The sequence below is a fragment of the Ornithodoros turicata genome, chromosome 6 (assembly GCF_037126465.1).
Source record: "Ornithodoros turicata isolate Travis chromosome 6, ASM3712646v1, whole genome shotgun sequence".
In the NCBI taxonomy this organism is placed as follows: domain Eukaryota; kingdom Metazoa; phylum Arthropoda; class Arachnida; order Ixodida; family Argasidae; genus Ornithodoros; species Ornithodoros turicata.
In genome coordinates, this window is record NC_088206.1 from 69,908,406 (window position 1) to 69,930,473 (window position 22,068).

A 22,068-nucleotide genomic window follows, 5' to 3' on the forward strand; every position below is an offset into this window, starting at 1 on the left:
AGCTGAAACACAGGTATAGCCGTTTAGGCAGCAGCGATTTTTTAATTTTCACGATTTATCCGCAGAGAAACAGACCAAGCGGCATTATCGACATAAAATTTTGGGGCATAACACGTCTTCTGACATCTAGTTTGGCTTTCCGACACTGTTCTAATTTGTTTTATCTTCGTTACAAACCCCGAAGTTTATCTTGGCGAACCCTGTATTTACCCCGCTGAGGGCTTCGGAAACTCGAGAGCTTACGTAGACTTATACCGCCGTGTCTTCACTCAGCCCTAAGGGATCCCTTGTCTAGCACTTCCTGCACGAGCAGTGAGCTCGTGCCCAATGTCTTGCCATAGCCACTGAAAGGTCCCTTCGAAGAGCAAGGATCCCTCAAGGCAGAGCCAGAGTACGGCTGTGGATGTGGGCACAGGAATAACTCCACTTATCTGTCTTTTTTAGAAAAGAAGTGAGTATTTCAATGTTTTGCTCTACTTTAGAGAACACAGCAGGGTTTCTAAAATGCGTAGTAAGCCAGCTTAGGCTCTTCTTTCTAAGACGAGGGTCGGTAAAAGCAAGGGTGGCATAACGAGACAGGTGACCTGACTTTGCGACACCCTCGTAACTTGACGTGACGTTTCCTTTATGGCGTGCCGTGTGCACAGTCCACGTAACGGTGTCCCAAGGACAACGCGCATGGCAGCCAAGCAGCGTGATAAAGAAGGAAGTCTGACGCAGATTTAAAGCTGGTGTCCGGACAAAAAACGCTGTTGAACCGAAAGTGTGATCGGAATTGTGGCGCCACAGGCCACAGTGTGCGGAGTGACGTCACAGGGGTCGGTTATGAAGGCAGGATTCTTTCGTCTCCTGCCGAACAGTCGCTAGAAACATCTCCGTTCAGGCTTTCGGTGGTATCGAATCTCAACCAGCTGAGTGATTGAGAATGCCAATGACGTCACCGGAAGTGGCGAAGCGGGGAAGATCCGTCCAGAGTGGAAGCTTGCAGTTGGTTTTGCATTTGCAACTAATATTGCGAAACTTGCGAATTTTTCTTCTTAGAAGGCACTTCCAAGAGGATACCCACGCAACTTTCTAATTAGGTATTCCTCAAGGACACCGCCACAATGAGGTGACATTTTACAAAAATGCACGTTTCCAAGATCGATCTAATCAAGGCCCAACTACCGAATTTCCATGAAGCCAAGTGACATTTCGAAGACTCCAATAACCATCCCGTTCGGAGAAGGCGGCCACAGACGGTCGACACCATTCGCACTTGACGGCGAGAATACCCCGAGCTTCTTTTTTTCTTTTTTCTTCTTCTTATACAGGGTGCGGCAAGACACATTTCGAAATCGCATGCATGTCTAGTAGCAACGAAATTTGGTATACCACCCACAAAGTACAAACGATACGGCAACAATACAATTTATACGGCAACCGGTTGTACAATACCGAGGTAGCTTGCCGTTGTTGGCCGTTGAACTTCACCACATAGCACGCTCCTAACCAACGATCATCCCGAATGACAACATTCTCGCCCCTGATTTGTGGAAAACGGGAGGCGGAGCCTATTCTGTGCCGTGCATAATGAGCACAAAATAGGCTCCTCCTGCCGTTATGTTGCTATGTGGTGAAGTTCATTTTTGAGTCACCTCGGTGCTCCTTAGAGCCGCGTGTGGCTAAGACAAAAATAGAAGACAAATCAGGGCAGATAACGGTATCATTCCAGATTGTGGTTCCAGTTCAAGAGTGTTTTTGCCACACCCTGATGTCACACCCTAAATGTCACGTGGAGTAAGTTTTATGTAAATGTTTGCGAAGGCCCTGCCTGATTTACTCATTTATGATAATTGACAACGATATTGAGGAGAAAAGAAAACGCTTTTCGAAATATCAGTTTTAGCCCAACAGTTGCCAGCCCACAGAGGGATGCAGAAAGGCAGGAATGATCCCGCACTGCACTCTAAAAACAGAGCTTCACCGCATAGCACGTAGTGCGTCAATCATTGCCACGAACGATAGGGTTATCGCTTGTGACTGGAAGACAGAGGGAGGCGTACGCCTTTTTGTGGCAATTACCATATACCGAAATATACGATATGCCGGAAAAAGGCTTACTACCCTTCCTCTCGTCGGATCGGAAGCGATAACCCTTATCATGCGTGGCAATGGTTGGCGCACAGCGTGCTATGCGCAAGCCGGATGCGATAGGCTTTGATATGGCACAGACTGTTATCTTTGTCTACACTCTTAAAAATGAACTTCACCGCATAGCACGCTCCTAGCCAACCATTATCTCGAATGATATCGTTATCTGCCTGAACAGGGGGCGTACGCCTTTTCTGTGACAATTATTAACAGCATAAGTGTCACAGAAATGGCGTACGCCCCCCGTTTTCAACAAATCAGGGCAGATAACGATATCATACGAGATAATGGTTGGCTAGGAGCGTGCTATGCGGTGAAGTTCATTTTTAAGAGTGTACTATTACTGTGGGCGGGGTTTGCAGCTTCCTTTCTTTCTGACAACGACTGCCCTCAAAGTCGTCGAGCACCATCTTCTGAGAGTTCCGGAAAGGATGATATTCGGCTACTTTTTTCTAATTGGATAGCTCCTTAATATCCCAGTCAATTATCGCCAATTCCTCACTCTTCACATTGCTAGGGTGAAAAGTGACCTTTATTTGGCAAATTTCCTAGTTCAGTTCGTGACATTCGCATCAGGAGGTGGCAAAAACCAGTAAGAACAAATGCCGTTGACCCGCATTCTAATCCACGTCTTCTGGGACACCCCGTATAGCGAATGCCGTTGGTGGATACTGAACAGTTCGCTGCGCCATTGTCGCCTTCCATGATGTTGCTGTGTCGCATTCACGAGCACCTGCATTGAAAATACCCTGTACGTTCCAGGAAGAAAATTCTGATTGCCGTTGCCGTCGGGTGTCTTCTTCTCGTAGGCGCCGCTATTCTCCTGGTAGCTCTGCTTGGAGACTCGAGCAGTAAGCGGTTATCAGTGTTGCCGCAGTTATGGTATAGGGTGCCCGCGGGAGACCTGATCCCCCGCGTATGGCTGTGCATTAGAGCCCTGCACCATCCGCGGATGGAAGCGGATATCCGCAAGATACTTGCGGATTCGGATGAAAATTTATCACTTTCTGCGGTGTGCGGATCGGATGCGGATGGCTCGAGCTCGGATGCGGATCGGATGCGGATGCGAAGGCAGCGGATCGGTAGCGGATCTGATGCGGATATACCGCGTGCTGTAATTTTTCCACTAGCAATTTATTTGTATTGCGAGCCGACAGCGAACGCATGCTCAGGTTCACCTTTGACCATGCACGGCCAAGACGGGAGAGGAGGCATTGTGGCGTCCACGCGAGCACCGACGCGAGGTAGCGTTCCACGCGTTCCAGAAGTCTCTCCATATCGCGTTTGTTGAAAGGTTTACCTTTGCTTATCGTCGTGATCCCTTCCGTGACAGCATGGAGGCATCCGAAATTATATCAACATTCTTCCGGCGGTATTTACGCGTCCTTCGAAACTTGCGGATTTTGCGGATCGGATGCGGATATTGCGTTTTACTTAGCGGATCGGATGCGGATGTAAATGGTCGTGTATGCAGCGGATGCGGATCGGATGTGGATAACGTGTGCGCGGATGCGGGTCGGATGCGGATGCCAAAAATCTCATCCGCGCAGGGCTCTACTGTGCATGACTTTGCCGTGTCCGGGGAAAGGAGGATCCTGGCGGTGGTTGAGTGAACCCAGAGGTTGTGTCGGACCCTTCGGGGGCCCCTCTGGGAAAGCAGCACACTACTTGCTGTGTGGGGAGCAGCTCTCCGTGGTGCACGTTCTAATTACGTGTCCATTACACGAAAATCACCGTCGTCGTCATTTTAAAGAATTACAGTATCATACCCACGCGCGGGGAGAACTTACATCGGGGGGGGAGGGGGATACTTCCGGTTTAGAGGGCAGACAAGATGCAAGTAAAAGTGTCCGCTGAAGGAAGCATCGATCCCTACACGAGCTTGAAACGATTCATAAATTGTCGAATTGTCCAATTTCCAACCACGCGACGAATTAGTGTGGACAAATACCTTGAGTGACATCAATCAGTGCATGTAGTTGAAAGGCTGTCACATTTAACGCATTTGCAGCTGAGGCAGTGTCACGTAGCAAGTCCAGTTTCGTGAGTTCACGACGCTTTGGACCAACAGTGGCGGCTGAAATAATGTTTTTGCACGGTTCCGCTTTCTAAGGTGAAGAAATCGGCTCGAAAGGAGGAGCCGGCGGCGCCGGAGGAAATGACGACGACGACGGCGACAACTACCCCCCGCCATCGTATGGCGGTGGCGATGCTCCCAACCCTACTGATAGCCCTGGCACGACAACTACCACGACAACGACGACAAGCACTACAACGACGACAACCACAACAACCACTACAACCACAACAACCACTACAACGACGACGACCAGTAAGCTACAAAGCAGAATTTTTGCAGACTGTCGGTCCTGTATTCGACGATTCAATACGTCGACCGCCCCTGTCTATAGACTCGGAACGGCGACCTTGACTGTCAAGTCACGAGTATAGAAGTAACGCGTTACTTTGGCCGTTACATTCAATTCACAACGGCAATCGTATCAATGGCGTACGCATGCGGGCAGTGCTGTCTCAAAGGCAAGCTCTGGACCGAGTGCTGTGAACCGATGCGGTGCCTGCGGTATGAATATTACGAATGATGATGAATATGAATAAGACTGCTTCATGGCCAGAGTTGCGTTTGCGCCATAAAACACTACGGCAAAACAGCAAAATGCTTACGCAGTGCCACAAGGTATTCACTGCGTCATTTTACTATTCTATAAATATTGCTATAAATATTGCAAACTCCGAAATAATTAGAAGCTAATTGGTTCTTGTATTTGTCTTTGTATAGACAGCATTCCAAATGCGGTCTATGATGTAATGGATAGCGTGGCACTCTGGACTCAGGTTTTCGAGGCGGTATCCGTTTGCCCGACGCCGAGCTACGCATGCCCATCCCCCCGAGTACCCGAGACTTTATTCAGCAATGTAATGGACTAGATCCCTCTCGTTGGTGGTAGCCAAGGTTGTGCTGAAGACTGGAGGTGGTGGCTTCGGGTCCTATACCACCGGCTGTGCTGTCTGAGGTTTTGCCTGGGTTTCCGAATGTTGGCACAGCTCTCCTGAAGTCTGACCAGGACGCATACTACCCCCACTCCTTTCTGCTGTCCTCTCTCCACGTCCGTCAGCAACCGTACGCTCCTCGTAGCCACAGTTGCTTTGCGGAGCTAACGCGCCGTGCGCGCCGATTCAAGGCGGCATGACAGCGGCGTGACGCACACCTCTACACACGACTCCGACGCCCGACGACTTCACCCACGAGCACGCCCGCGAGCCTCATCGACCATCTCCTGCAACGTGGGCTGTGCCGTGCCGTGAACACGTCCAACAGTGCTCGTCATCCACTGTCGCTTTTGCTCACCTGCGATGTAGACGTGGTTCTTTATCGTCGCTCCTCGTCTGGAGAAGGGGGCGGGAGTACTGTAGCCGAACGTTACACAACGACGACGATGGCCACGCCATGGAGACCACTGCCTCTCCGTGGCGTACTACCATCGCCGTCGGTCGTGCCTCGTGCACACCACCTCCACGAGGCAACCGTGAGTACAAGCGGCGTTCATGGCGCCGTGGACAGGATGGAGTACAGGACAGTGGAATGCGTCCTGGCCCGACTTCAGGGAAAACTGTGCCGGCTTTTTCTGTGGAAGGCCTGTCAGAAACCCCAGCAGCACAGCCTGTGGTGAGACTGGAACCAACCAGTTCCTAACCTTCCCTACGACCTTGGCTGCCCACTCGGTCCGCACATCGCGTCTCATCGTGGTATCCTCCACGTCGTCTGGCAACATGAACGCTGCGGAGTTACAGCATAGGCGGACTGCTGGCTGCGCATCTTTCGCGCAAGTACAGAGTTCGCAGATGTGCCGCGATCGAAAAAGCCCGATGTATGTAGCGGAAGGAATAAAATCCGCACATCTTGATTACCAGCTATAAGAAACTGCGGTTGTTCCTTCAGAACGGTCCCATTCATGTGAAACATGTGGCCGCTGTAGCCCAGCCGCATCGAATGCGCTTGGTGTTGTCAAATATGGGGGACTCACCCGGGTCTTTCTTTCTTTTTATTTTTATTTTATTTTATTTTTATTCTAGCGCACGTCCCCTACCTCTTCCTCATGTGCACCGTGGGTCAACATTTCGAGAACGATCAAGTTTACAAATCGCTGGGATGCGATTACTTAATCTTCGACAGTGTCATTCCCACAACAGCTGGGCTCATCGGGTCTGAAGATCAGTACGCCTGGACTGCGTTCAAAAGCGTGAGTTTCAACCCAAAATATTCTGTCATCTATCGGGTACATGTTCGGGGTGCAGTACTGCGTACTGGACCCTTAAAGTGCGACTCCGCAAGAAAATCCCAATAAATGTTGTGGTATATCCGTAACGCAAAATAGATCTTTCCAAAATTTGCGTAGATTTTATTCAAACGAATTCGCCTCTGTTAAGCGAGTGCGCTCTGAAAACAACACACTGCAGACATCATCCGGCAAGGGAGAATGCAGGTTTCGAAGCAGACGCCAATGCTGGGTGACGTCACGGTATTCTCCTCCCAACCAACCTGCCGTAGTGACGCCATACCTACATGTTAGGCATCCGCTACCACGCAGTGAATAATCTTTGCCAGAGAAACGTGCAAAAAAAAAAATCTGGGTTGCCAGGCGCTGCGTAAATACGACCACACGTGGGGGGGCGGCGGTGCCGGGAAACACCTGCGCGAAGTAGATGCGGGCAAGCACACTCACCGCATAGCACGCTCTTAGCCAACCATCATCTCAAACGATATCGTTATCTGCCCTGATTTGTTCAAAACGGGAGGCGTACGCCTTTTTTGTGACACTTATGCTGTTCCTAATTCATTTCTAATACCCCTGTCACACGGGCATTTCGATCCTTCTCGAATCCGATCTGCGTTGAAATTGCCGAGCACGCTCGAGTTTTGACGCTGCTACACGGCCACATTCAATGCGCATTGAATGGTTGACCTGTGCAAATGAATAAACGGAACTCATTAATTTCGCGTTTCCTATATAACAGCGATATCAGTGGTATACCGATGTAAGCATCATTTGTAGCTTCGCGCGCATGTCCGTCTTAAGTTATGACAGTTCACCGGGGTCGAGGATGCAAATGGCGGCCGTCGAGCAGTCTTGAAATTCTCAATCCTGTTATGGGAACTGTCAAGCAGGATCAAAGTTCGATCCTGCTTGGAAGCGGCCGTGTAGCACCATCCGATCTGCATTGGGTTCAAGCAGGTTCGGTCGAGCAGGATCGAAAATGCCCGTGTGACAGGAGTATGAGAGTGCACCATTCCCGTTGTAGACAAGTGGCCAACCAGCCAGCCGGTGTCTAGGACGGAGCGGTTAACATGAGCTTGGGATGGAGGAAGAGGGATGGGGCGAGGGTTCGTCGTTGCTTGCGCAACCCCTCCTTTTCCTCTCCTCCCCCCCACAAAATAGTCCCTTTCGGGAGTAAATGCACGGGAGTAAATGAATGTCGGAGTGGGGACTGCATTTCACGCGCTGTCCCAGAGTCCCAGGTACATAATTGGTGTGCATGCATGAAAATACATACTTTGAAGCAAACCGTGATATATCGAGTTATATAAAATCTTGCGCCATACTAGGGCACAATTTGCGAAGAAAGATGCGCTAACTATTTCTTACTGTGTGGGAGGAAAATTGCTACGTTGGCCGAGCCTTATGTCGTTCAAATTGACCAAGGGCACATATTTACGTAGACTGTTGCATTCGGGCGTCCATTCGCGAAATTTAGTGGCGTAATTTGCAGTCCTGGGGACTAAATGTCGGGACTAAATGTCGGATTAGGGGACTAAAATTTCAGACTAGGGGAGTAGAAGCTGCAATTACTCCTCCTCCTTTACTTGCGTCCTCCTCCTCCTCCTTTTTTCCTCCTTTTTTCCTCCTTTTTTTCTTGCGTGAGGCGTCGTACAATTTTTGTGTGGGAACAGCTCCGCGCTTCAATCGACTGGCGACTGAGATACTACACTTACTTGCAGGTGTCGTGGACAGAACAGCCGAAGCCAGAGTTTGGCATTTCGTTTCCAGGAAAATATGCCACGCGCTTGTCGGCGAGTCTCTCGACCACTGTCACCAATGAACTGAAGCAGCTGTTCGCCAAAGGGTACAGGTCCTTCGGGGTTCTCAACTGCTACGGAACAGTGGCCGTTCTTTCCGGTACGGAAGGAACCAAACTCAGAGAACTGTTCAACGTAAGTCACTATAGCACGTTGGCTCAAATGGCATGGATAGGGCACGTGCGTATAAGACCATTCGTGCTTTTCCCTCATTATGGCGGTTTCGCAACTGCATTCCCTGCCAAGTACAGCCAGAGTAGATTACTCGGACATGATTGCAGCCTTGCGGTAGCGCCCTTTAAAAAGTATAGGCTGGGGAAGTAACAGCTTCTAGTCCGTCTACACTAGTAATGTCCAATTCATGTGCTAGAAATAACTAGTTCAGGAATGTCATCAGGTAAAATGGCTGGACAGAGAGCTCACTAGCTGACTTCCACGAGCTACTTCCATATTGTCTGTATGACGCTACGCTGCATTGGGTGGGAATGCGTGTCTGCTCAGGACGAACATTTACCCCGGAGCGTTAGTCACGACATCACTGCGGCCGCACGTTCGGCCATTGCATGAGGTGTGCGCAACACGAACGAATATATTCTATTCTATTCACCAGCTTCATCACCACCAATTTTTCAGAAAATCTTCAACGCTATGACTGCAGCCCAAAGGGGTGCCGGCGTGAACACTTTCTTCGTTGGAGTGCAACTGGCGTCAGGAACTGCATCGCTAAGCGCCGCATTCCTGCGGTATGCCCATGCTATAAGGTACCTTGCCAACGGGTTTTGTGCTACTGTAGCTTCGGAATATATATATATATATATATATACTTGGTGAACGGGGTTCGGACGACCGCGAATATATGTAGCTGAAATGAAAATTGAAACACAGACTACGAAGGTACGGGAAGTAAGAAAAAAGGGATAATTTATTTACATTTAAGATACTTGGAATGCTAAACGTCGACAACCCTTTTAGCATTCCAAGTATCTTATCTCCCACTCGTAGCTCGCCGCTTGGCCTTGTCCGGCTGCCACTCGCTTGGGTGTTTTCACCAGTGTCGTGTATGCCATAGGGTGTCTGGCCATTAGAAGGAGCCTAAAAAAGGGGCTCGATCTGTCATTCAAACTTAGGCGCATTTCATTGGTTACTGTTTTCCATGGGAGCAGCCATGACACAATTTTCTCCAAGATGGAGGATTGTGCTTGGAACGGCTAACTGCAAACATAACACTTTTCCAAGATGAAATCAATTGCAATATAGCATATGCTGAAGGGCACTCCCTAGTCCAAAGGCAATGTCTTAATTAACTTTCGTTAATTACCTTTAGCTACAAAGTTGTCCCAATGAGAACATCTGTTCCTTTCGGTCACCTGATATCGTAGCCGTTTTCATAACAAAAATCCGTTCGATAAATCGTCCGCAAAAAATTCGTGAAGGAACGCCATTTTTTCTTTTCGTTCATTGCGTTTTGTTAGAAGACGCGTCTCGCCGACGAGTCGCACCGTTTAGTAAATACGGCATCAGAAGCCTTTCTCCCGCCTGTGTGCTCCGCCCTCTTCTGTTTGAGATGTACGCCAGGCTGATGTCGTTGCTGCCGGGTCCTCCGCAGCAGTGCTGACAAGCGGCGCTGATCTTAGTTCGTTTATTTATTCGCATTTTTCCTTCGCATAATCGTAGCCCGTAGTGGCATAACGCAGGCCTTATGAGCAGTTATATAGCCAGCTAATGTGCTAGATGTAAATTTCAATTGTAAATAATTTGCTGGTAGTTTTTGTCGAGTGGCTCAGACAACTGCCGAAAAAAAATAAGAAAGAAGCGGCTCCCTTTCAAAACTCTTCTCTTCTTCTTCTCTTTTGCAGCCGCATGAACATGCTCATTGTGCAAAGCCACATCACACCAGTTCCTCCTATGAAGGCACCCAACTGCTTTATCTACCCCACTAGCGCGTGGTCGCAAGCTACCATCAAGGACAACTCCTATCCTTCCGTGGTAAGTTTGGACGACCCACGCGGTCGACTATATACGCTTCTGTGAACACACACGCTGCGTTGTATTGAGCTGAACAAAACCACCGAGAGGGATATGATCTGTGCACTGAGGTTTGAGACCAATCCGCAGTCAGCTGGAATCCCATTTGGAGCAGCTTGCAGCGGGCCTAAGTGGGTTCTCGTAACATTCGTAAGGTTGGTACTTCATCATTGGCACAGTTCCGCAGCACAGAATCGCATGACTCCCTTCCAGCCAACCATCCCGTTTTGCGGCACAGTCGTGGTAATCGGCATCACCGCCTGCGCTTTCTACAGATGATCCATTCCCTGCAATGGGTCGCCACGAAGCTACAGCTAACGACTGCAGCTTATATGGTCCTTACGTATACAATCTACGTATAAGTCCCTCTTACCCCAAAATTTAGCCCCCGTCGCTACAAGTAGTTCCTGAACTCAAGGTGTCAAGGGGTCTGTATGTTCTGAACCATTTAACTGAGGGCGGGCGAAGTTTGTGTACAAGAGATGTACTGAGATTTAGTGCTAGACGTAGCGAACCTTTCGAAGTACGAACGCGAAAGATCGCGAAATTCCAACTTCGAAAAAGCAATTCCTTACCGAACGCCGAAGCATGTGCTTTAACCACGACCTACAAGATTATAACGACCCCTATGAGGAGCCCGTCCGCACTATCCGCTAGGGGCGCCACTCAACGGCCTGCGAGATCTAAATCATGATTGGACAACATTTTGAACGCGCAGCACTGGACGTACGCGTAGAATGATAATCATCTTGATAATGAATGATAATGGAAGCATCTCCCGTGGGAAATCCACCGCTTGTACAAAAATATTAAGGTAAGCTGAAGTACAAAGTATTGCGAAATTTGAGAAAGCAATAACAGGGTCGATGAGCAGCGCCACTGCTAGGGGGTGCCTGTGACATGGTCGTTGTAATCTAGTAGGTCGTGGTTTTAACACGTTCGAAAAGTCGCTCGCAAAGTACTTGTGGTATGTTTAGATTATGACTTTCTTTTTTTTTCTTTTGTGTGTGTGTGTGCTATATACAGGATGTTTATCTTTTGCAGACATTCTATAAAAAGAGAAGCTATGAGGACATCAAAAATGCCAGGCTGACATCCTCTCGAAAAAACTAACACTAACTAAAATACATTTTTAAAACGTGGAATGGCTTTTACAGAGTATAGCTCATTCTGCTGTCTTTCACTTTCGTGTAGTCAATATCTAAATTTATAGATTGTAGCCATTAGAATGCCCACCTGTCTGTGGAGCTCGACGCAAAAATGACATTTATGTTGTGCCGTTCTGTTGTGTTGTCGATCCTTCTTCGTATTCAAGTACCAAGTAGTATTCGTCATTCTTCTTTTCATTTTATTTACTTTGCCTGTGATGTCGAAAGACATCTGCCCTGAGGGATTAGGCACAACTGAACCAGTCTGTCGGCAGTTAGGCAGTCTGTCGCTGCGAGGTTACATCGCGAGTGAATGGACGTGAGAATGAATGGATAACACTAACCACATGTCTCGTGCCCGCTCGTGACCTTATACGTACGAGGGTCATCAACGTACTACTACTAAAGGGGACCGAATTTTCGCACGCAGCAACGAGCCTCCGAAATGCTCTCTGCCGCACCAGGCTCCGACCTGCAGGCATTCGGCATTTCCTTCTCTATGGCTGCGAATATGCACTCCATCTCCTCCGGCGCGTCGCCTAGTAACACGAGGTTCAAAGATGCCTGTGTCTCCAGCGCAGTTACCGACATGAACGACATATGTCTCATCCCGTCAGCGAATCTCGTTTATCACACGAACAACACTGAATCTGTCCACTGGGGCTACGTGACCGGAAAGCGATTCGTCTACTCCTTCAGTAAAGCGGAGAACCTGGCTGAATTGGTAAGTGGCGTAGTAGACAGCGAGCCCTATTGCTCTGAAAAGTGAAGCCGAGATTGGGGGATACTCGCAGTGACATCACCCGCTCGATCGCCTTCCGGTTTTGGTTTCGTGCATATATCTGGGAGCCCACAACGCATATTTTCTGTGGTTTCGAAATACAGTCCTCCTCCTTACAACGAACTCCTTTACAACGAAACTCAGGGGAGAGCAAAAAAAATTTGCAGTAAAGGTATTTTCGTTAAAAAGGATGTCCATTATTGGACCTATAGGGCTCCAGCGGGACCGCAAAAAAAATTTGCTGTAGTGGTATTTTCGTTAAAAAGGTGTTCGCTATAGAGGAGTTTGGAGCGGTGTGGTGGTAGCGCGTCGAGGTAGCCATCAAAGTGACGTGTGCAAAGCGACCTCATTGGGCTATTCAGGTAACGTGACCCCTGCGTGGCTCCAGAGAAGCTCCTCCTTTCCACCATGGAAAGATGAACCCCGACGCATACACTATCTGATGTGCCTTGTATAGCAATGGAGGGAGAGTAACGAAGAGTAAGAGACACCCTAATTGAACCTAAAATCCAAGCCAAGCTAAAAGCCAATGGGAGGCTCTGTACACTTCGCCTTGGAAGGCCACGTTGACACACTACGATCAGGAATTCCAGCTTCACTGCGGGGTGTCAGGAGATCCCCCCTCCCTCTGCAGGATCCGTGCGTGGGCACCGCCAGGAATTTCTTCCAGGAAGGGAGGGGGACTCAGAGCGTTTTGGAAAGGGGGGGGGGGTACGGAATCTGCATCTAGTTCAGTGTGTCGACAGCGCCCACAACTTTGCGTTGTCTTGGCTCAAACTTGGCTTGGCTTCTGGAAGGTAGAGAACAAAAAAATCGTCGGGTTCAGTGGAATCAATGTAGCCAGGGGTTGAAGGGGCAACTACCTCCTTGCCCCCCTCCGTGCGCCCCCTGCCTGAGTTTATCGGTACTGTCAATGGACTACTATAGCATGCGTAACTAATGGACGCTGTAAGAGTACAGCTTGCGACATACTTGTCTGGAATGGAGAAGCTTGCGATTTATCCTGTCTAAAATCTACAGGTGTACTAATAGACAGGTACGGCGTGCTACCCAGTACGAGCTTATTAATCGAAACAACCTTGCCTCGAGGTTACGCAAGCTGCCTCTTCCAGAGGAAGGTCGCAAGTTGTCGCAACATTATTCGTTGCGCCGAGTTGGCGTTATTCTGGTGGTTACGAATTTGCCAGCTTAGCCCAGGGGCAGTCCCAGCGAAGTACTTTAGCCAGTCTCTATCCAATTGGGTGCGAGGGGGGGGAGGGGTATGCTAGACGATGGGAAACTTGTCTTAAAGTTTGGGGGTGCGCCCTCTTCGCTCTCCTTGAGAGTCACAGGGAAACAGACGGACCAGGCCACTGGACCAGGCTATGCTTTTGGGGGGCGACCGCCCCCAACGCCCCCCTTCCCTTGGGACCGCCACTGGCTTAGCCAGAGCGATATGTTATCGGAAATGTATATTTGGTATCGTGATAACGCTGGAACTGCTTTACCTTTTCAGTACAACAAAGCTAAGGTGAATGTGCAAAGCAGCAAGAAGTTTGGCATTCTGCTAGTGGACATCCCGTTCGATTACGGAGAACAGTGTTCTACTGGACAATTTGCAAGAGTGAAAGCAGTGAGAAACTTTCTCAACGACCTACGACCCACAGCGAACCCGTGAAAGAATGGAGGGGAGTTACTCCATTGGTTCGGCGCATTCTTTTTCTTTTTCCCTTTAGTCGTTCTGAGCTTGCGTAAGCAATAAAGGTGATTGATTGCACATTTTTTAGGAACCTGAATGCTTATTATGCAGAGTATCATATTCCGGTGTATATTCATAGGTTTCTACATAGGGGCCTCGCAGTGGTAGGAGTGAAACTGGGCTTCGATTTCCTGGCCCAGGTGAGCCTCCGACGGCGACGGTCTTGCGCTCCTGAGCCGCGCGGTTTCGTTTCGACTCGTACGTGGATATTGTTTCCCATTCCGCTCTTTTGTCCAAAAGTATAAATTTCCATCTGCAAAACTGCCATATGCTGCTCAGCGTTTCAATAGAAATTCTGCAGAGACTCCTATAGTCTGTAAAGCAGCTGGCATTCGTTTTTCTTCGTTTTGTTTCGTTGATTCAGATTTTATAGTATTGGGAAGCGCATGTCTCAGATCCGACACGAACAGTTCCCGCCATATGCAGGGTTTCGAGCATAATACCAATAACGCTCACCCATACCGCCCATACCGTGGGCCGCCATTACGTGGAAGTACTGTACGCGCTGCGCCTACAGATTCGGAGTCGTCACGGCGACAAGTTCACATGCTTTCTGTATCTAGGCGGTGTTAGTTAAAGCGGGCACGTGCGCGTCAATGTTCGGGTGCGAAATTCTTTCGCAATGCTTTGGATGGCTTTCTGTGCTCCTTTAATGGCCAGACACCCTTAAGTGTGCCCCGGTACCGCAGTACCTGAATCACACCCTTCACCATACTTATACCGTTCCTGTACCAGTTCGTCACCTTCGTGGCGCTCACAGAAATACATCGGCCACTGCCTTTTAGGAAAAAACCTGGTAAAGCTCCTTTTTACTCCTCTTCCCGATTTGCATCATCACTTCACCACCAGCCACCAGTACGGGCACTGGAGAACACTAACGAGTTGGAAATTCAGCACGGCTGTTCCACATCTTATGTCAATCTAAAATGAAGGAAGCGCTCTTTGTTTTTATTTTCAACCCGAACTTTTCCGCCCGATATTACCAGATTTTACCCTTTACAGCGGCTCCTGAAATAAACCCCTATTTTCACCCCCGATCTTCAAAAAACGTAAAACCCGAAAACGCAGGGCTCTATACATGATGAAAAACACAATGGATATAAATTTCGCTGCATCAACATCTACACTTGGACACGAATAATTGTGTACACTAGGACACTTACAGCAAGGCAGCTGGCCAGTTACGTTTTCCAGGTATGTGTTGCGTGCAATACATGATACTTCGACATAAATATTTGTTGGGATTTCACGCCGAGGCAAGCAGGGCCAAGGCAGGATCAAGAAAGTGCATTTCGCATCGCCACTGAAAGAACTGAGGTACCGGAAAAGTGCAAAATTTTACCAATGAGGCAATTTTGTGGCAAGAAGTCAACAAAGCCCTTTGTTACAACCTCTTCGAAATTCTAAGAAGGAACCTTGTTTCCTCAGTATTCATCTGCATACTGGCTACGTATTATGTTCAGAAAACTCGCAACAAAAGGTCAGAGAGGACTCCCAACAGGAGTGTCTTTATTGTTGGGCTAGTGAAACCAAATCACCACGCTGAAATAATAACAAAGCCTCGCAATGTACAACATAAATAGACATGTTATGTACAAGAAATAATGTGAAAAAAGTAACAAATTCTCCATTCATTCTAGTCCTCAACCGCACACTGACCAAACAACACGTCCCACAACAATTTTTACATTCGTTCCAGTCGTTTTACATTTTTTACACTGGCCCCGCCTAGCATGGGTCTCGACATCACGTCGCGTCCCTGGTCTTTAGAAAGTGTGACGTGAACGCCGCAAACTGGGCGACGGCTCCCTCGGTGGCTTCGAAGAACGCTTTGTCGCCTGGTCGATAGGTCTCTTCGACGGTCATATCTCGTCTCTTTGAGAACAAGGTGCACCTTGAGTTGTAACCTCTGAGGTGATGGCGCCGGACGCAGTGCAACCTCTCCAGGATGCTCACGCACTCCAGCAGCTGGACAGGCGGCTCCGTCTGCTTCGAGAACGAACCCGCGAGCTCGTCCTCGGTGATGCCGGGGTTGTCCATGATGTGGGAGAGGGTCGCGGAGAGGAAGGTGTGGAACATCGATCGGTTGAGCGTGCCGTCGGGCTTCTTCCAAAGTCGCGGCACAAAGAGGATCCGCTCGACGGCGTCCAGGTTGAGATTGCGCGAGGCGGTCTCGTAGTAGGTCCGTTTCTGCGCGTTGCCCCGTCTCTCTTGGTGCTCCGGCGGGGGCTGTGGTGAGGCGGAGCTGTCCTTCGATCCCCTGGAATTCCGCGGCTGTCTTCTACGGCTCGCGGGCGTTCCCGTCGAGGTTCCGGGCTGGTCGTCGTCGTCCTCCTCCGTCGGTTCTCCTTCGGTGCCGCGGTCTTTCTCTCCTTTCTGTGGATCTGTTCCGTCAGACCTAGGCCTTGTGGCTGAACAGTTTGTCCTGTCCCTCTTTGGTGCTGAAGGTTCTCTCGAGTCTTCCTTGGGGTTTCCGGGCTCCTGGCATGTTGCGGGTCCTTCGAGTCCGCTCTTCCCTGCCTCTTTCCGCCTAGCGGTTGTTTTTGGATGTGGAGTATTTGATGGGACCTGAGACTCGTTTGCAAGTTCTTCTTCAGCTCTCTTCAATGTCCCGGGTTCCCCTTCAGCATTCCCCAGAGGTTCAGACCGTACCATTCTGGCCCCTTTGTGCGACTCTCTCTGGCTAGATACATCAGGATCCACGGTCTCCTTAGAAGTCTCAGAACCGGTTGCCAACTCATTCTCTGCTTCCTCCAGAAGCTCGCTTTGATCAGACGTACTGGAATCGGAAATTGCACAATTTTTTGCTGTCTCATCCATCATTGAACATTTCCTGATCTCCATGTTGACCTCTATCAGTTCTTCTGAGCTCGTAGCTTCAACTTCTACCATCTGCCCCAAACGGCTGGGCCCACCCTTTGATGTGTCCTCTTGTGATTCTTGTTGACCTGCCTCTTCTGATCCGGATGCTTCTGAAATCCCGTGCTGAACATTCTCATCAGGTGCATTGACCCTTGGTCGTTTGGCCCTGTGTACAGCTTCCTCGCCGAGCGATGTTGCTCGTGACCGAAGGTCCTTCGGTATCTTGAATGATTTCACCATCCACGGCTTGCCGTAGGGAGCTGCGACGTACCGGAAGCACTTGACCCCAACAACCACAACCGCCATCTCGTCTACGAGGGTGCTCAGCACCTCCCTCAACTTGGATGTGTCCTCCGTTGAGAACTCTGCGCAGATAGCGCTGAACACCACCCCGAGCTCTTTCTTCTGAGTGATCCACGCGTACAGCTTCCGGGCTAGACCTTGGTCATGCGAGAACATGCTCCTAACCCTGTCTTCCACAAAATCTTTCGAGGTATAGCTTGGTGGGATACACGTTCGTTGTGTCTGGACGACTCTGTCGAACACTGGGCTCCGTATCTTCATGCGGTAAGACTTGTCGGTCGGCGCTTCAACGTGGCAGGTCGGTAGGAACCTGTCGTCCCGGACGCTGCACTCCACCCTGCAGGGTCTTATCGCGACGTAATCCTGCGGTCGAATCGTGTTCAGCTCGAGGGCCTTGTTCATGTCCTGCCTCAGCATGTACAGGAAGGACCTCGATGTCCTGACATTCGCCCCGCTCGTCTCGAACCTGAACGTCCTCGACTTCTCCGACAGGCCGGCGTTCTCCTCGTCCTCCAGGTCTTTCGGCAGTTCGTCGTCGAGGTTCTCTGGCACCCTTCTCGGCCTCGGTGCGCACGGTACGCTGTCGAGTACGCCCTGATCAAACTCCACGATGGTCTGTGGAATTTCGATGCTGAAGGTCAGGTTGCCGGACATGATCAAATTACAGAGCAGTATCGCGTGTGACGGATCCGTGTTTCCCGCGCACGTGTGCTTTTCCCCCGCGTGAAACTGTCTGAACAGCTCGACGAGGAGTTCGCCCATCGTGGAAAAACATTCGGGGAGGAATCGCCGAGCAAGGTCGTAGTGGAAGCGATTGGATAGATTGAAGGGGAGGGACGACATGGAGAGTGACCCGAGCTGCTTCTTGGCATGACACTTCTTCTTCGCGATGACCCCCTTGTGCTTCAGCCTCGACGACACTGACCGTATCAGCTTGTCGGGGTACTGCTCGTAGATGCGGTAGAGCAGGAGAGACCAGTTTGACTTCCCAGTGTCGGCTGCGAACGACGACATGATGATCAGTGAAACTGTGTTGAAGTGGATGTCCACAACGTTGTGCGGTTCTTGGCACGACCAGGAGTCAATTCCAAGGTTGCCGGACACGATCACGTTGTAGCGTTCCTTAAGCTCGGCTACTGTTTGTGGAAGCATGTGATCGCCCAGCCTCTCCGCCGGTCCCTTGCTGAATTTTTCTCGCAGGTGTTCGATGACTGTCCTCAGCATTTTCACCCACTGCTCCTCCGCGGACCTGGGCGGTTTCGGCCCGTGGAACATTTCCGTGAGCTTCTTGTCCTGCCGGGCCTCGCACAGGAACACCGACACGTTGGCTGCCGTAGCGGGGTTGAGCATGATGAAGTGCAGTCGACGCTGGCACGCGCGCGATGTCTTGTCCTTGCTAATGTCTGGAAAGTACTCGTGGATGATGTCACGTATGCAACTGAACGGCACAACCATCTTCGCCTGGTGCGGATCGAGGAAAAGGGACGCCACTTTGCAGAAGAGCAACATGATGTCCTCCTGCGTCGTCCAGCTGACACGCAGGGTCTTCATCGATCTCAGGGCCTCCTTGTCCTTCTCGTCGTAGTATGGCCTGCGCTCCTTGTTCCAGCCTCGCTTGCGGAGCACGCGGACAACCTCGCCGGACTTCTTCTGTTCCTTATTCTTCCTGGGCGCGGGAGGAGTCCTTGCAGTCGCCTTCAGGGGCGATGCGGTGTCCGACGCGATGGCCGGCATGGACAGCGCCTGCGCATTTGATGATCCATCCCTCGGATAGTAGACTGCAATCCTGGATATCATCGCTTGCAACCTCCCTAACCTTTGCTTCTGCTGCTGCTTCGGGGTGCTCCCGCGCTTCGCTTCCTTCGATGTCCTGCTCATGTAGTCGAGGTATCCCTTCACGTGCGTCACTTTCGAAGACGACGACATGTTCTTTCCGGTGACGGCCTTCTGCTGGACGCTCGCTATGTAGGTCCAGTTACGCTTCAGGTGCGGGAAGAGCGCGGAGTCGAATCCCGCGGCTCCGAGCTGGTCTCCCGGAATGTTCCCGTCGTCCACCGCCTCGTGGAACTCTCGGTTGCGTACCGCTTCCACCATGGCCGGTTTCTTGTAGAGGTTCTGCAACGTTATCGTCTGCCCCCGCATCGCCGTCTGCACCGTTCCCAACGGCGTGTGGACGCAGATCTGTTCGGTGCTCATCCAAAAATCGTTTACGTCGTCCTGCGTTTGGAGGAAGTACTCCTTGACGGGGTACTCGGTGTCTGGGCTGATCTGGTGGTACCCCGGCAGTGAGATGGTGGTGTCCTTGATCCTTATCCTACGATGCAGGTATAAGTAGACCTGGTCCTTCTCCTTGAGCCTTTGAGGACCAAAGGTCAGGAGCCCAATGTAAGCCAATCGCTTGATCGTCTCGTGCACAGAGTAGATGTACCGCCGGGCAAAGAGCAGAGCGTTTCGCAGCTTGACCGGCAGGCAGCGGATGAGGTAGTGACGTCTGACGTCGTCTTGTAGGTACTCTTCGATGCCGTCGATCTTGTACTTGAGAGAGCTGACGATTTTGACAAATATCGACAGGGGGAGGGACAGCAGGATGTCGCTGAACATGCACCAACCCTCAGGCGTGTTCGGACTCTTGGGAAGCGGCGACACGAAGGTGCGCCAGCTGATGTCCTCATGGTACTGGGCCGGGGCGTCCGGATCGCCCGATTCGATCAGCTTGCCGTTGTACGAATAGATCATGTAGTGCATGAACGCGTAGCAGATGTGCATGCGCCGAAACTTGGGCTCGGCCCCGTAGACGCGGCTCATCTGCGGGTTGTACAGGAGCTTCGGCACTTCTTCCTCCCTCGGAGTCTCCACCGTGCCCGGCCGCTTCTTCGGCTCTCGGTGGATCGCGAAGTACTTGAACTTGGCCTGCTCGATGGTGGTCTTGAAGATCTCGTCGTCTTTTGTGACGCTGGGGTGGCAGATGAGCTGGAGCTTCTTTTCTTTCGTACCCATTCGGAGGATGGTACGGAACGACTTCAGAAGTCCTTCCTTGCACAGCTTGCACAGCAGACGTTCCAGAGAAACCCGGTCGCACTTGTCCGAGAAACCGGCTTCGGCTTCCAGCTTGTGCAGGTGCTTGAGGAGCTTTGTTGTGTCGGAGACCAGCTGTTCTTTCGAGACGTACTCGATTATGTGATTGGCCCTCATGAGCTTCTTGTACGAGAAGACCTTTTTCACGTTGTGTTTCGTCTTCTCGTCCTGCAGCCCGTTTGCGAAGCTAACCTTCGAATTGTCCAGCAGCTTCTTCCGCGAAAACTCCAACTTTCCGTCGGTCTCAACCGTCACCGCTGGTGTGCCTTGCGGCACACTGCCCAGCACCTCCGCGTGCGAGCTTTCCGTGGTGCCGGTTGACTCCATCGTGTTTTCTTCCGATACCGGTTGAGATGGACCGCTTTCGCTGATGTCCTCGTTGAGTTTCCGCCGTTTCGACGGCCTCTGCCCCTCGAAATGTCCCATCATTCTCTTTTTCTCCACGAGGTACTTCTTGTGGACGTCGGACTGTGGCACGATGCTCTTGGCAAAATACTTGGACACCCGCTGCCTTCCTACATCTTCCATGTACGTCACCACGATGCCTTTCTTCAGCAGACTTTTACACAAGCATCGCACCTCCGGCTTGGTGGCCGTCAGCGCGACCTGCAGCTGGGACTGCGAGATTCCCGCTGTCCCGGCCTTCCGCACGGCCCTGTATGCCTGCTCCAGCGGGGTCAGGTTGTAGATGAAGTTTTCCGGTGCAAAGAAGATGATATCCTCCTCACCCGCATGGTCTCCCTCCTCTTCGTCCTCCTCACCCTTCTGGAAGTACTTGACGAGCTCGACGACCCGTAGAATACGCATCTTCTTGTTCTTGGTGTAGCACTCCTTCTCGGTCGCGTTCGGAAAGAACTCGATGAAAGGCATGGACCTCACGTTCAAGTAGCGTGGTGTAGCAACGCCCAGAAGTTTCTTAAATGCACCCTCTTTCATTCCCATGTCCGCACGAATCTTCTGAAGGACTTCGCGTTTGTCTGGCTTCGCTGCAAGCAGCCTGCATGCTTCCTGGATGAGGACCTGCATCTTGGTGTGCCGTTCGACGTAGAACCGCGGAAGGTGCATCAGAGAACCCGTGTGAGACCCACCACCGCTGTCCTTCTGGTAGTGAACCTGTTTCGTGACGAGGTTCCTCTGGAGAAGTTTCTTGCGGTGAACAAACATGTTGGCAGGTGTCTCCTTGAAGGCAGTCAGGTCCTGCTTCCCTTGAGACGTCTGGCCCAAGTACCGTGATCTGCCGATGCGTTCCAGGATGGCGTATTTGCGGTCGTTCAGGTCCATGTCTTGTACGCTATTGTTGGGGCCCATGATTGCGCGTTCACGAGTGAGCTGGTCTGCCACGACGACCAGTGTATTCCCCCACTGCTCTTCGACTTCTTTGGAAGTCTGAGACGAAGCTCTGACCTCGTTGGTGACGTCGACGCGTTCATAGTACGTCGAACACGAGCCACGTACCCCTTCTTCGGTGATGATTTTGGGAGGGTAGGGATCTTCGGGCAAGTCATCCGGTTCGATAACGTATCCACTCTCAGGATCCAGGTACTGGTAGCGGTCATAAATGATGAGTTTCGGACGCGGTGTTGGCAGTTTGTAGAAACGTAAACGTGTATCGGGAATGAGGGTTCGCCAGATGAAGTCTTTGGAGTCGTCATCGATTGCCAGCGGGAACTGCGGACGGTTCTGAAGCCGCGTCCACAGGGCCTCGAGCGTGATACCGTCCAGTCCTTCGAGTGCGATTTCATCGATGCAACACTCATGAAAGTCTGTGTCATCCATGGTATTGCTTAACGAAGGTGCACAAGTCAATAAAGCACATATTTGACAAGAGGTGAAACGTCAATCGCACATGCAAGCAACGACCATCATGCTTGAATACTCTCGTTCGCAGGTTTCAGACGGTAAGCGACCG

At 50.8% G+C, this 22,068-nt stretch overlaps 2 protein-coding genes across 6 annotated transcripts in view; one reads left to right on the plus strand and one right to left on the minus strand.

Annotated features, from left to right (window-relative positions):
* The window catches only part of LOC135397244 (bromodomain and WD repeat-containing DDB_G0285837-like), an 87,872-nt gene extending 73,933 nt beyond the window's left edge, over positions 1-13,939 (plus strand). For 4 of the 5 annotated variants that reach the window (XM_064628682.1, XM_064628683.1, XM_064628684.1 and 1 more), the window contains 7 exons: positions 4,247-4,465; positions 6,226-6,392; positions 8,150-8,362; positions 8,861-8,988; positions 10,084-10,213; positions 11,831-12,124; positions 13,677-13,939. In XM_064628682.1, coding sequence (XP_064484752.1) covers positions 4,247-4,465; positions 6,226-6,392; positions 8,150-8,362; positions 8,861-8,988; positions 10,084-10,213; positions 11,831-12,124; positions 13,677-13,838 — 1,313 coding nt within the window. In that variant the 3' untranslated portion in view covers positions 13,839-13,939. Of the gene's footprint in view, positions 1-4,246; positions 4,466-6,225; positions 6,393-8,149; positions 8,363-8,860; positions 8,989-10,083; positions 10,214-11,296; positions 11,407-11,830; positions 12,125-13,676 lie in introns of those variants that run through there. The other variant, XM_064628685.1, reaches the window with a different exon arrangement.
* Positions 13,940-15,400: 1,461 nt separating this feature from the next.
* Positions 15,401-22,049, minus strand: LOC135397246 (general transcription factor 3C polypeptide 1-like). The gene has a single exon (XM_064628687.1). It carries the CDS (start codon positions 21,933-21,935, stop codon positions 15,666-15,668), a length of 6,270 nt encoding a protein of 2,089 aa, XP_064484757.1. The 5' UTR covers positions 21,936-22,049; the 3' UTR covers positions 15,401-15,665.
* Positions 22,050-22,068: the final 19 nt, after the last annotated feature.

What these genes read in the sequence shown, in the direction of transcription:
- LOC135397246 (XM_064628687.1), bottom strand. Translation starts at nt 21,935, where the DNA reads ATGGATGACACAGACTTTCATGAGTGTTGCATCGATGAAATCGCACTC.